Source organism: Varroa jacobsoni, unplaced genomic scaffold (genome assembly GCF_002532875.2).
Source record: "Varroa jacobsoni isolate VJ856 unplaced genomic scaffold, vjacob_1.0 scaffold_1184, whole genome shotgun sequence".
Lineage (NCBI taxonomy): Eukaryota > Metazoa > Arthropoda > Arachnida > Mesostigmata > Varroidae > Varroa > Varroa jacobsoni.
The window spans coordinates 67440-82116 of record NW_019214086.1 but is presented as its reverse complement, the minus strand read 5'-3'; the positions used below and the strand labels follow the sequence as shown (position 1 = coordinate 82116).

The following is a 14677-nucleotide window of genomic DNA, read 5'->3' as shown; positions in this document are numbered from 1 at the left end:
TATATATATATAGAGTTTTATCGGCATTTAGCAGCTATTATACATGAGACGGCGGGACGAATATGATAGACGTTAAATTGCTATATAGGCGCATTGCCATCGTCATAATCCCCTCCGCAGTAACAACAACACCGACCACTATTATCAAAAGACATAGTCAACACAAACACAGCTTACATCACCCGGACGAAAAACCTGCGGTAGCCGTATCGCGCAGTCCTAAAGGACATAGTGATAAATGACGTACAGCCAAACCTTTATTTGCTAGCAAACTTCCACTTTGACTGAACCACTGAACCAGCGGCCGTTTGCCGAGCGACGACTAAATGACAGACAGGATCGCGGCTATAGTAGCTTCATGATTTGACAACTGGCGGCGGATCATTACGTCTGCGAGTGCAAGTACTAGTTACCTACCTATCTGTCAGGTGCTGGTAAGATGGCAGCTTTCTCTTTCGGGTCCTGATGACCAGCTACTTTAGGCTCTATGTCGAATGGTGAATAGACTTCGGAGCTAGGATGTCGCCGGGCTAGCTTTCGGTGTCCGGGGACACAGCCAGTGCTATGCAGCCACAGACAAGGAGCTCAGATCCCGTCCAGATGCTCAAACGTTGGTTGATGGCGACGTCCGCGCAAGCACTAAATAGAGAAAGGATTGCAGCATTAGCTGACGTTGCGTGCTGCTGGACCGCCAGGGGCAGACACGGTGGACGAATCAAAAGCGTCGAAGACATCACGGAACTTCTCCAGCGAAAACAACTTGTAACAATTGGATCTTTTCGATGGTCGACTGGAATTCCTGCTATTTGAGCTCTGGCGCAGTTCCCTTGGCGTGTTGGCGGTACTGCCAAAGTTCTTGCGTCAGCCAACTTCTGTTTGTTGTTTTGTCAGACTAGACTGCGGTTGCTGTCCGCTTTGTAACTTCGTTGGTGCAGTCAGCTCTCTGGACAAGTTTTGGAACGAACTTTTCGAAAAAGGAGAATTTTCGTAAGGATTAGCTTTCTACGATTGTCGCTTGTGGTTCAGAAGAGGCCTGGGTGTTCACTTGCGCATTCGAACTGGCCCCAGAAATTTTACAGAACTGAAACTTGCTCTATTTTTGGCTCTGTGGCAGAAAGTTAAAATAACTACAACACTGTGTAAAAAACTTACTTTGCTGGTGACGTGTGGAAGGCAATTCGTTCTGATTAGATCGTGCCGTATCTGTTCGTGAAGACTAACAACAACGCTACTGCAAATTGCGCTTCTGCGTAAACTTGTACTGAACATAAGTCATCATATACGCATAGATATACATATACACACGCATACATATATATACATGCACATATATATATATATGTATGTATATGCATATACATGTATATATACGGTTGCTTCGTGGACTACGTGCGTAACTTTCACGGACGGAAAAGCTTTCAAAAAAGCTAAGGCATAAATAGAGCTTTGATAGGGTCGATTTTTGACGAATGACTGAGACGGCTACTGAATTAATGATAATTTTTTAAAGTGGTTGGAACTTTTTCGAGTTTCAATCGTTGTGGGCTGGCTGTAACTCAAAAGTGTAACTTGCTATGTAACCATCGCTCAATTGGTAACGATGTTTTAGAAACGAGATAGCGTTGCATCTGATCATATCGTGATGCGCTAAGTTGCGGAAATCGTACCTGTTGTGACTGTGTGGGAACGAATTGACCTGTTATCAAGCAACTGCCTCACCGGAGTTCATACAATTGCTGGTGTGGAACAAAGTGTAGTAAAAGTGAAGATATAGTTCGTAAAATACTATAGTAGGCGAAGGCCGGAGTAACCAATCTGGCCAATCTGGCTTCAACTTTGGATATTTTTGATGTTATTGGTATGTCATCCAAAATGCATACTTGGTATCAGCATCTAAAGATCAAAGGTAAAGCCTTTTTCCAAAAAATTGTATATAAGCTGCCAAATATAAAAAGCATAATTAAATAAATTATAATAAGTATAATTAGATAATAAGATATAATATTAAATACTATAATAAAGCTTCGTAAGAGTTAATTAAGTGGCCATGAAAATATTAGGTTATTAACTATCGGCTGTTTTGCTTTACTTCTTTCCTTGGCAAAGAGTTACATATATTAGGAAGGCTCTTTCTCTACAATATTTTTGTCATCGTTTCATCCAGCCTAGTGAATTTTATTTTGAGTAAAAACGTTATAGGTGGCTATACTCCCGAAGTTGGGCTTCAATGTCGTTACCGTAGTAAAGCAAATAAGGTGCCTTAGAGCGTGATATAATATTTGGTGGTTCTTAAACGAAAAATTAGAGAGCAAATAGCAAACTTACTGGCTTTGGGCACATAGTCCTAGTAAAGTTGACAAGTCGAATACTCGTTGCAACCATGTGGTGCCTATATGGCGTCAGGGTAGCTATACTGGTGACTAGATGTAGCATTCACTTAGTTATTACTAAAAGCGAACATCGAGAGCAAAATTTCCGCTGAAAAAAATATGAGCATGAGAGCTTACCCGCTTCTACCAGTCATGTTTTTTTTTGTAGAATATGAAAATTGCTGATATATTGCAAAACACAGTTGGACAGGGTTAATACTCACGCATAGAAAATACCTGAGAAAGACGCAAGCTTTCAAGAGATTGTGAATGGACCGCTAGTCATACGCACATGAAAATTTTCGAAGTAATACGAATCGTCTGTAGGTTTTTTTTTATAGAGAAAAATGTTCCAATGGCTGTTATAGCACGATTTTAGGATATCTATTCTTGGTAACTTTTCCTGGACAAAGTTACTCCAACGTTAATATTTAAGTATATCTATATTACATAAATAAACACCAAGTATTTGCATCGCTGATTCTCACTTCAGTACCAATTGTTCGTTTCCACAGTGCGAGAGTCCCTACATCGTCCTGTGGGCTGGTCTAATTCTGTCGGATTTCTCGTGTGTCTTCCGTGCCAAGGCTGCGGCCTGAATCTCCTAAATTGTTACTCGCTTTGTTCAGCCAATGTGATGTTGTTCCGACGCCGATCCCGTAGCCATAGCAACTCATACCTTCATAACTGCCTGTGGCTCGTGTAATCCCTTGTGATAATGGTAGTCGCGGCAAGATTGTAAAGAGCTGACTTAAAAAGCAGAACCTCATTGGAGTTTGCCTGATTTTGGGACTCTCCCAAACCTTTAAGATCCAAACGCCAAAGACAAATGGACGCTGGTGAATTTTCCACAGGTCGTAAGTTCAGACCGTATTAAACTAATATTATGGTTGATTTACATGCGTGATAACTAGCGAATTAAGCCGTTATGACGCGGGAATGTGTGCGTGTGCGGCTATTTTAAAGCGGCGGTTTCGTCTAGTCGGTGGAATGTAGCTCGTCTGTATTTAATTTATGGATTTATACTATTCTCTGTTCGCTATAAATGTCCTGACGGTAACAAAGGTAAAAGCGATGTTACTATAATTCTACAGTGCTTTTTGGAGACAAATAAGTTTTGGGCTATACTCGTAACTCAAGTGTGAATTATGTCCATCTTCGCTTACGATGTCGGGGGGATTATTGGCGAGGGAGCACACGGTATTGTTGTTCGAGCTCGCAATAACGCCACTGGCGAGATTGTCGCATTGAAGAAGATTTTACTGAAACGTCGACCTGATAAGCCATTTCCGATTGACGCGTTTCGTGAAGTAAAAAGTCTTCAATACCTTAACCATGAGAATATTATTCGACTTCATGAGGTGTTTTCACATGGACCCAGCGTCGTGTTGGCGATGGAGTTTGTACCACACAACCTCTCGGCGTTGATTTACCACTCGCAGAAGAAGTTGCCGATATCGCACATCAAAACTTACCTGATCCAACTATTGAAAGGACTCGGCTATTGTCATATTAACGGGATAATGCATCGTGATATCAAGCCTGCCAATCTACTCATCGACGTCGAAGGCACGTTGAAGATTGCTGATTTTGGTCAAGCATGCCTTATTGTTGAGGGACGAAAATATGAGCATCAGGTAGCCACCAGGTGGTATCGAGCACCTGAGTTGCTTTACGGAGCTCAGTATTACAACGAAGGTGTCGATCTTTGGGCAGTTGGCTGTGTCTTTGCTGAGATGCTCAATTGCTTCCCTTTGTTCCGAAGCGAAAACGACATTGAACAATTGGGTGTCGTTTTAAATGCACTCGGTTCTCCGACGGAGCAAAACTGGCCGGGCCATCGAAAACTGCCGGATTACAACAAAATCCAGTTTCCTTGTACCGACGCCACCTCGTGGGAACAATTAATACCTGACATCCAGCCAGAAGCGAGGGAATTAGCAGCATCATGGCTTGTTTACGACTCAAGCAGACGCCTCCGCTGCCACAAGGCTCTTGAGCATGACCTGTTCTTGACGGAACCATTGCCTGTGTCGAAGAAAGATGTCCTTAAACCGTCAACCATTCCGGATTGGCAGCCATTAACCATTCTGCCAGACGAGGAGAAAATTGACAAGATCATCCAGATCTTCCAAGCGGACCAGAATGGAGCCGATACATCAAACTGAAACTTCAAAATGAATATTGGATGCAAATTTATAATTATATATTAGAACACCTTTCTATAATTCGAGTTTTACGCCCAACGCGTCGCTAAAGTTAACGGACAAGTATGTTATCCACTCAGCTATGTCGGAGGCACGAGTACTGGGACACCTACGGTTACGAAGTAACCGAATAAAGGAACATAGTTGTGTTTCTGATGGACGTCTGTTAAAAAACTTCATTTGCTGGACACTTTTCATATATATATATATAGCATATTCCTAAGCCGATAGTTCGAAACTCGCGCCATTCCGGTGCGATCAGATTACTAGACATGCACCAAATTTCAGCCAAAGCAACAAATGAGTTAATGGCGGTAGCTCGATCCAATGATACCACATAAAGGTAATTCTAAAAGGAGTGCTTTCTTACAATTACCAAGCTGCTCTTGGCAATTGGTAGCTATGTCAATAGACTTCCATAAACAATTTCTAGCAGTTATTTTTGACATTAGATGGCAGTGAAATGGACGAGATACTGATAGATGCCGAACTTAAATTTACCTGATAACTTTTCTTTATCATAGCGAGCCTGTAAGATTCGTATGTGCTGATCTGTGGTAATATGTGTTATTAACGTACTACCGGAAATTGCTAAAAAAAAACAGGCTTTCGGGAAGGTTTTAGGCTTCTTGTCTAGTGGCATTTGTCCTGCTATTTCATTAATTGTTAATATATTTTGATTGTCAACAAGACCCTAAGTGTGCATGTTAGTATGAAATAATTTCATTTCAAATAATTTAACTCATTGTTAAGCTTAGATGAAGACATTGTCAAATAAAAATCTCCTTTTTTTTTTAAATTTCCCGATCTTAACCAACGTAAATTTTTCTAGAGCAGAACAGGTGTAGAAACTACCGTGGTCTACTGAACCGGACCACTGTCATGATCGGCTTAGGCTCTCAGCTACCGCATGAAGTCTCTACATGATCATTAAGTAATCTATATTAAATATACTTGCATGTATTATATAGATACGGGCATACGCGTCCTTTATTCCACATACACGTCATATATTGGAGGAATCGTATATCGAAAAAAAAAAAAAAAAAAAAAAGAGGAAGTAAATCGAAATGGCTAGATACCTCCGTCTGTAAACAAGTGTTTGTTAAGTAGAAACAGTATAAATCGGTTCTTTTTTATTCACTTTTCTGGTTCAATCATTATTACTGCTTCTGACTTGTCTTTTCTACATTTGGCCCACTTTTTGGCTAAAGTGTATTTTCGCAGTTGACATACTATATACACGTATTCTGTTACTGCGTAAGGTTATTGAAGTTGTGCATGTGTGTTTAACAAGTTATACGTTGCCTTAATAAATAAACTAATTTAACTCTATTGTCAGTGCTATAAGTGCCAGTCGTATTTTTCAATTTTAGTTGGAAATTGAACGATTTGGTCGTAATGAAGGTTATTTTAGTGTATCATGCACATATGTGATAATTTGTATTAGACACTGCATTGGGCACACACAGGTAAGGTATACAAAGCTGATTTCAGCTTGCAAAGGAAAGTAGAAAATTTCTGTTGGGTCTAAAATGCTGTTGGGTTTGGAATCTTCATTAATTATTTACATTAGATTTATGCATATTGAAAGAGCAACGGTATATCCGTCTATATGGGGTAGATTTTGATGGAACACAAATTCTTTCGGTGGATAGTTGTCATAATTTAAAACAGCATAAGTAGGCTAAGAGCTATCAGCATTTTGGTTCTCTAATAGCCGTAGAAACAAGCGAATAGCTCCATTGTAGATCTAGTTTGAATTATTGGTCAAATCTGATAGTTACAAGATTGTAAGAGAAATTAGGACATATCCTATTGTTAAAACGATCCAACAGTGGCTTCACTGGTCGTTGGCTCTGCGAATGCTAAGAAAATTATTTAATACAGAATTTGGAAAGATTGGGCCTTTTTTTCACTTCCAATTAAATAAGACGTTAAATGTACATTTTCCATTTAGCCTGCGTTCTCAACCATACGCCATTACACAAGAAGGACCAAATGGATAGTGAGTAGCTTGGCGCTTAACAGTCCTCGCATGATTCAATCGAATCTATTTAGACACTTTACCACTGATCATTTCATTTTATTTACTATCCCTAAGTGTTTATCTTAATTTGGATGTTCATTCTAAGGGTGAGAATATCCATTTTCTACTTTAGACAACGTCAAAAAAACAACTATTTATTTTTTCCAGCTGTTATTTTTCGGCTGAGGTTCTGTTAAAGCCCAGCTTAGCTGGATTAATGAGTAAAAAACGAGTCTCATCGTATTAATTATACATATATGACGGGTGAATATTGTGCTGTCACAATCTATCGAATAGGATCTAGTTTTTCTGCAGTAAACATTATCTGGTCTTCATTGGCATAAAGCTCCATTCGTGATTCATGTAGATGACGCAATCTGCAGTTAGTAAAAAAAAATGTCGACGATTTCCTCAGAGAGCACACATGCGCTCTGTTCCAGCACCAAAATTGGCCAGTACGATCGGTACAATATATAGTCTCGTTGTTATTGCTCTAAACAACCATTGCCCCTCTTTGCTATGATGTCATCTTTAACATGTTCCGTAGACCCAATAAACTCTGTGACGGATACAGGATATTGAATAGAATTATCAGGCGATTTTGTTCCAAGCCGACTAAAATACTTTCTGATCGATGATGGAAAGAAATCTAGAACAATAACGTAGTGGTTTAATGTTGTGGCACAAGATATTCTATGCATGATTTGTATTGACAAACTGAATCGACGTCTATGAGGGCAAACCACAAAGACCTGTTAACAAATTGGCAGAGGCTGTCTGTAGCAACAAAATCTGCTGCTGACTGCTACAGTTACTAATTGTAGCTGAAAGTGATGATGTGCTATTCAGGAGTTTGACCCGCATGTACGGATCAAACCCAGATTGTGTCAAAAGAAGAGGTTCCATCAATCATGTGTGGATGGCATTGCCAGGCAATAGCGTGCTACAACGTTATAGACTGACTGGTAAAATTGAAGAGGTGGAGCAAGCTGTGTTCAAGCAGCGCGAAGCAGGCACAAGTAACAGCGGCGGCTGTCTCAGCGAAAAAGAAACTCCCCCAGAGCGTAATGATAGTAGGCGGACCGAAGCAGTGAGATTACCAGGGCAAATGATACGAGGTAGTTGAAACGTATTCCGGACTCAGTGGTTTATTGCATCTCCCCAGTCAATAATATGCTAGAATAGAAGAACACTGTCCTTAAAGCTTGTGCTCGATTGCGCCGATCTGTTGCCGATTGCGTTCGTGTTATCTTGTTAGGTTGAATTAATGATAGTCATCGTTATGAAACGCCATTTCTCTATGTATATGGACGATTTACTGAACTGTGTGGTAGAAATGAGCTTAGTAGGCCAATTTTCTCATAAAAAGGACTGACTCTTGTGATCATGCGAATGACCGGACTACGCTGCTCCGAGTTCTGTGTGTGAAGGCATCACAGTGGACAACGACAAGGGAATGGTACTCGGAAATGAATACGACTGCCTATTAAAAGCCCTGTTTAGCAATGAATGTTACTGAAGATAGCAGATGGAGTAGAAAAGATGTGGAAATCAACAATGTGAAGTCTTACCCTTATTAAGCTTCGCTGAAAGAGACGTGAAGACCACATAACGTCTCTAGCTATATTCTGTACAGCTACCATAAGAAACGGCTGACTTGTGTAGTCTGACCCCGACTTCAACTGGGCAAAGCTACGTACACGTAGACATTTCTTTGTTCACGTAACAATCTCTAGGGTGGAGGACCATACCATCTACTTAGTCTGCAGAAAATCAGCACACTGGAGAAACGTGTTCGATTCAGAATGGTCAGAGAGCGCAGCTCAACTTGTCTTCGACTGTGGTCACAAATCCTACTTGGGGTCACAGTGGCGTCGTTGCTATTTCTTGCTATCACAGGTGCATTCGCAGTAATATTCGGTCTACCATCAAGTCATGCTTAGAAGCATGAAATGGCGGGCTAGAATCACAACAGCTTGAGCAATGATAATGGTAAAAAAAAACAGTTATTTCAATCATATTGTCTGTGAATAAACCAGCCACGATTTAGCAGTCTCGTCACAAAAAGCGACGAAATTTAATATGAAATACCTAGAGCCACTTCCAAGCCGTTCTGAAGAAACCTATTTTCATAACGCCCAAGCTTGCCTTAGATAAGTGCAGAGATTGTGGGTATCGCTGGTGCTCTAGGATAAATCTCAGAAAGCCGATAACGGCATACTGTCTTACGCTATCGTCTGAGGCCTCGCTCTGCCGGTTTGCTTTATCACTGTCATTTGTGGCGTATTCGAGCTGAAATGGCTCAGCTTTAGCGCCGAAGTTTCCCGACTTAACCAGTGAATAGGTTATCACAGAATTATTGAAGAACCGAGGAAGTATCTTCTTGACACAACCAGATCTATCGATATGACATAATTATGCTTAAATCTGAGAGCTTCAGCGATTCGGAATCTGTGGAGTCGTTCGAAACCTGTGCCGGCACTGAAGAAGAAGAAGATGTCTATAAAAATACGCGTGACCCGGGAGAACTGTTCGTACCCGTCAAAGTCCAAAGGCTACCGATCCCTAAGGCGCCCTTTATCGATGAACTTAAGTTAGTACAGAAATTAAAATCGATTAGCTCAAAGGAAGAGTTTGCCCCTAGTCGTATTTTAATTGGACCAAATCCTGAAAGTTCGCACAATAAACAGAAGGAGCCGTCAGCAAAGGTGCCACAGGTGTCTCCTGTCCTTCGCCAGACATCACCGCATTTGACCAGGTTCGTGTTACCGAAAAAGCATAGCAAAGATATGGCAGCGTCTATATCTACGTACAAACCCACTGTGGTCAAACTTGCAAATGCGAAAAAGTTGGCAAAAACTAAACCCAATAAGCCACTGGTCACAATTTCTACTTGGGCAGAATCTCGTCCATCTGAAAGATTATCAGAACGAGAGGCAATGACTAGTCAATGCGTAGACTCGCGAATGCTGCCTCCCCCTTATCAAAATTACGTATCTGCCCAACGAGTTACAAACAAAATTCAAAACAGTAAGCCAGCGCAGATTAGTGCGATACGGGCTGACCCAATATTGCAGGCAGGGGGTTCGATTCTGCATGTTTTCAAGTATTTATCACTGTTAAGAAAGCATACGGATAAGGATAAGCGCACAGTTACAACAGACGACGGTCCCGTTAGACAACAAAAGATGGATAACACAACTGGTGGTATGTATGCATGAGGGGGCGGAAATAATTGGGCACAATCTCGATTTGCTGTCAACGAACAAAACCATATTTAGTCTATTAGTAAAGCCTGTAGTAGAATCAAGGCCAAAAAGTGCATTATCATTTGTTTTAGTGTCCTTATGTTACGGAGCGCAAAGGTATATATACATTTTTTTTTTTCGTATGTTGTTAATTCTAGCGTAGTTTTTTGAAGCCAATTCATTAACATTTACCATGAATTACTTGTATACTGCAGAGAATAAATGTTAGAAATAAATGTAAGCTTACTTCTATTATTAAATTGTAAATTTACTGTCACTTTTCATTCTGTCTGTATATCACACCACAGCTATGCTATTTCGTGGATGGATATTAATTTTGTTAAGAAACTAAATCGACAATAGCTGAGATAGCAGCAATAGTGCATGTTTTGTTTTTTTTTTTTATAGTAAACGCGTCTAAATTGATTGTGGCTGATCGATATGGTTAATCGATTAAAATGATAAGTACTCGCCATATTATCATTTCAAGATATTTTTTGTCAAAGATTTTTTTGTCAGCCTATTGGCTATCTCATTTTTGTTTTTTTTTCACGTTTTATCCGTTAAACGTTTGCCGTAGTTCAATATTATCAAAGCTATTGTTTCTTTACATTACGTATCACAAATGAGGGATATCACTGATCGTATCTTTTGTAGAGTATAGGTTTGATAATTACCGATAACGACTGTTCAAATAGCTAAAATGCTTTGAGTGCTAAATCGATTACAGTAGTACTCGTTTAAGAGTAACAAGTATCCGATAAAGTAATATCTACAAGTGTGTACTTCAGCAAAGCGTAATCTTGTTAATATGGCAGGATAAACATGCCCTCAATTCTTTTATTTCAAAAGCTCTGGTAATTATTGTTTTCTCTGGTAAAGGACACTGAAATGATAACCCTTATGATCAACACGAACGTGCGTTTCAAACAGAGCAAGGGAAATTGAATAGTGTATTAAAGATGGTTTTTCACGCGCAACCCTAAACGGAATCAATGGTCCTTTACTTCACATTTCATAACATGATATACCAGTAGCGACTATTGAGAAACATCATAGAAAAGCTATGATATTATACTTACATTAAGTTTACGAGCGTAAAATTTAGTTTAAATAGGATATTATAATATGGTCACGAAAAACCGCGTGTCTTTTAAGCCTAGTGTTTTTTCCAACTAACCTAAAGCCTTTTCCTTTGTCGATACGAAATATGCGTACACGCACGTCAGACTTCAGCCAGCAACATTCTGAACTTGGCACCCAAGAACGGTCTCTTAGCTGATTGGACTATTGTCGCCGCTTTGAAATGATCAATTCAAAAAGCCTTAATGCTTAATCTGTCATGCATATTCTAAACACTTGGCAGCTATCAGTCGATCTAGAATTTAGCTAGGACCTAACAACCTAATTACGAACTTAAGAGCTCGCTCTAAGATGTAAAAGGTACACCATGTCTTTTATTCATAAAGGTTTCCTTCAGACCGAGATAGAATATCCATCCTAACCATGCCAGGTCGTGTCCGATCCGTCGACATAGGCACAGATCGCTGAATTTCTCCTCATGTCCACGGCGCTTGATCCAAGTTAGCCAGACAAACGTCTAACCAACAGGCATCAAAACAGAATCGCCACGACCGACTATCGAATCGCTAGGCCGTTAATGGCCGGCTTGGTTAACAACGCAACGTTTGCCTGTTTCTCAGCCATTGGCGATCTCTAGAATGAACCAACAATCACCAGCATGAGGCTTCGCATCAATGCACCGGATGACCGGATGGATTTGACGTGCGAGTACTAGTAGAGAACATGAGTGAGTTGTATCAAAGTGCTCCCTGCGTAGATCGCGCATCACTCTCGCCCGCCGCTGGATCGCCGAATCGACCGTCCGGTCAAGTCAAGATGGCGTCTGCCTGTCCATTGTCGGTCGGTTGCCTATGCTGCAGCTGCGATTGCTCCTGCCACGGGCTGGTCCCTGAACAGCTGCCGCTAGAGGCGCGACTGCCAACTTCGTTTCTCCACGTCTCAGCGTGCTGGTGTGTTTATCGCTGTTATTGTTCCCGGTTCTTCTCGTTTACGCTTAGGCGCAGCTGCGACGACGACCAGGAACGGAGTCGAGAGAGAAAGAGTTGTCCGTAGGAGTCATAGTAGTATTGCTGTAGCTGCTGTTGTTATTGTAGAAGAAGCGCCACCGTCCTGCGCTGGATCTCCGTACGCGCTGCGGCTCCTTGTGGCGCGGCCGCAGCGCCCGTCTGCTCGTGCTGTGGCAACCGATGCTCAGGCGGGCAGCAAAGACAACAACAGGCAACAAAACTTCAGCGCAGCAGTTTCTTTGCCGTAACTGCTTAGTTGCGGTAGCAGTTAGCGTAGCAGTCAGTGGTTGCTGGTTCGCCGCGGTCGCAGCGCACCGCCGCAATTCAGTTCCGTTCTGTTCAAGTCAGCTCTGGACGAAGGCTCGACTCTGCCTCTTGCTGTTGTGGCTTAGACGGTCCATCAATGTGTGCTGAGTCAAGTCGGCTTTTAGCCCGTAGTCGCTGTTCATTGTCCAGCCAGATCTAGAGAATGAACCAAAGAGTCATTGAGCAAGTGGCTAGAATGGCCAGGCAGCTACAGCAGTATCTGGCGGGTGAGTAGCCGGACAAGGCGCCATCATTTCGACGAGCATCTCTGCATTTGGTTGGACAACGACGGTGGCGGCATCAACCAGCATCCATTCCTGAGAACAGAGTGTCATTTACCGCTTTCCGTTCATGCCCTCTGACTTGCATGCAGTACCTGCGTTTACTGTAAGGCTGCACGGCGTCGCAACAGTAACAGCATCGGTAGCAGCTACTGGCATTAGACACAGCCCCCCGATCAGAGTAGAAAACAGATCAGAGGCAGGTAGCTATAGCAATAGAACTGGTGGCAATCGCCAAAGCGAATGTGAGTTGGCCGAATCGGCTCAGCAAGGAGCGCTGACTATCGGCCTGTTTCAGTGCTCCAGCCGTCTGCTGCTATTACTACGACAAATACTCCCACTATTCTAATTAGCATTGCTGATCGTCGCGCTCCCGTGCTGTGACGCACTGCTGCGGCAGTTGCTGCCATCGTAAGTGACCGCTGTCGGAACTGAGTGGTGCCGTTGCCGTGAGCTCTGAGCGCCATTTAGATTGCATAGCCCCAGTGTCTGGGTTTAACGTATGGTAGCGCCTAATCCGAGTAACCTGTAGTGATGCGATAACAACTCGTTTGGTGAGCGAGTGTTCTCCGTATCTCTGCTAATGATCAGCGGTGGCCCCAGACTTGCCACCGTCACTGCGCTGTTGTGCAAATTGTTATTCGCTAATTGTTGTGGATGCAAGCGTTGAGGTACGAAGCAGAGTACGACTCTCATCCCACACCATATCACCAACGGCACAGGCATCGTTTGGCGGGTTCAGGCATCGTCAGCTGCTACAACTCCTGTCTCGTTCCTGTTGCCAGTGTGGCGGTAGCTTCCGCCCCCCCCCCCCCCCCCCCCCGCACGGCAAACGTCCACAGCATAGCGAAGACACAAGACTGCAGCGAATTCGAAATGTCTCTATGCATCCAGCCAGCGGCTACGGGCTGAGACCGATTGAGAGATGAAAACGCCGAGACAGAGTAATCTGTCACTGCGTGAGAACTACAGAGATCGAGAAAGAGAGAAGGCTTCAAGCCCTAAATGACCACAGGGGTGTCTCACTTTAGAACTTACTGACAAGGAAGTTAAACAACTTAAGCAACTGACTTAACAGCACAGGAATAACAAATAACTGATCCGATACGGACGGTGTGTGGTTAACTATTTTAGGGTTGGGTGGTAAAGTAATAGTGAAAAAGGGATGAGGTAAAGGGCAGAAGTGCAGGGGTTAAGTGGCTATCGTGGTGAAGTGATTCATCGAAGTTTAACGTGAGATATTGGGTGTTGGTTCGACAGCTCTCTTGCAGTTGTGGTGACAGTTTACAGCTGAAAAGCTTGCGTTGTTAGGTGAAGAAGAAGTTGCTTAAGTTCCGCGTTTTGTCTGCTGGTACTAACGAATGGTTGATTTCCTACGGATGTCGCCATTGGTTGGTGTGTTCATATTCGGGCGCAGCTTTGTTACTGTTCCAATCTCCATCTCCCGTTTCGTGACTGAAGGGATGTGAGATGACGATTACTCATCAAGCTCAATGAATAAAGTGGTAGCGCCGAAATCGGATGAATATCGTTTCGACCGCCCTAGGACGTTGCCAGCAGCGGAGCAACTATTTGTCGCATCTCGTGGGTTAACACGTCTCGTCGCGCTGGTCTCGCAGTGCTATACAGTGAAGAAACGACCTTAAAATTACCTTCGCCATCATGGATCCATCGGTGCAAGGTAGGAAGGCGAGAAGCGGACAGGGAGCCATCTGAGATGCAGATATATTGATGAAGGACCATAGACAAATATAGTATTCACCGAATATTAGCGACACTCGCTCAAATACATGTTGACGTTAGATGCATCTATAAAAGACATTCGGAACAGCGAGGCAAACGTCGAACATCATTTATGTCAAGAAAAGATTACTTTACTGCGGATCATCCGTGTTTCCAACAACAGTTCGACGGGCAAAAGCTTACAGAGACTCGCTTGAACGTGTGGAATAACCTACTTAAAGTTTTGCTGTAACTTCTTTTAGTATAATTATAAGTAGTAAATTTTTTTAGTACTTTTAGTATTTTTAACAATTTAGTATAATTATAGTATATTTAGTGTAATTATAATATAATAATTACAATGTTTACATTCAAAATTACCAAGTTTATTAGCGATACACACCAAACACTATCTCATCTTTAAG

General features: G+C 42.2%; 2 protein-coding genes across 2 annotated transcripts in view; both read left to right on the top strand.

Moving 5' to 3' along the window:
- The first annotated feature begins 2330 nt into the window (after window positions 1–2330).
- LOC111267422 (cyclin-dependent kinase 20-like) lies at window positions 2331–5926 on the top strand. The gene has a single exon (XM_022845665.2). The coding sequence runs from the start codon at window positions 3518–3520 to the stop codon at window positions 4535–4537; it is 1020 nt and encodes a 339-aa protein (XP_022701400.1). The 5' UTR covers window positions 2331–3517; the 3' UTR covers window positions 4538–5926.
- A 5362-nt stretch (window positions 5927–11288) lies between these two features.
- LOC111267419 (dystrophin) overlaps window positions 11289–14677 on the top strand; it is a 37024-nt gene continuing 33635 nt past the window's right edge. The window contains exon 1 of the mRNA XM_022845660.2: window positions 11289–14211. Coding sequence (XP_022701395.1) covers window positions 14193–14211 — 19 coding nt within the window. The 5' untranslated portion in view covers window positions 11289–14192. The remainder of the gene's footprint in view (window positions 14212–14677) is intronic.

Bases quoted from the DNA above. Each gene is read 5' to 3' on its own strand.
- LOC111267422 (XM_022845665.2), top strand. From the start codon at position 3,518: ATGTCCATCTTCGCTTACGATGTCGGGGGGATTATTGGCGAGGGAGCA.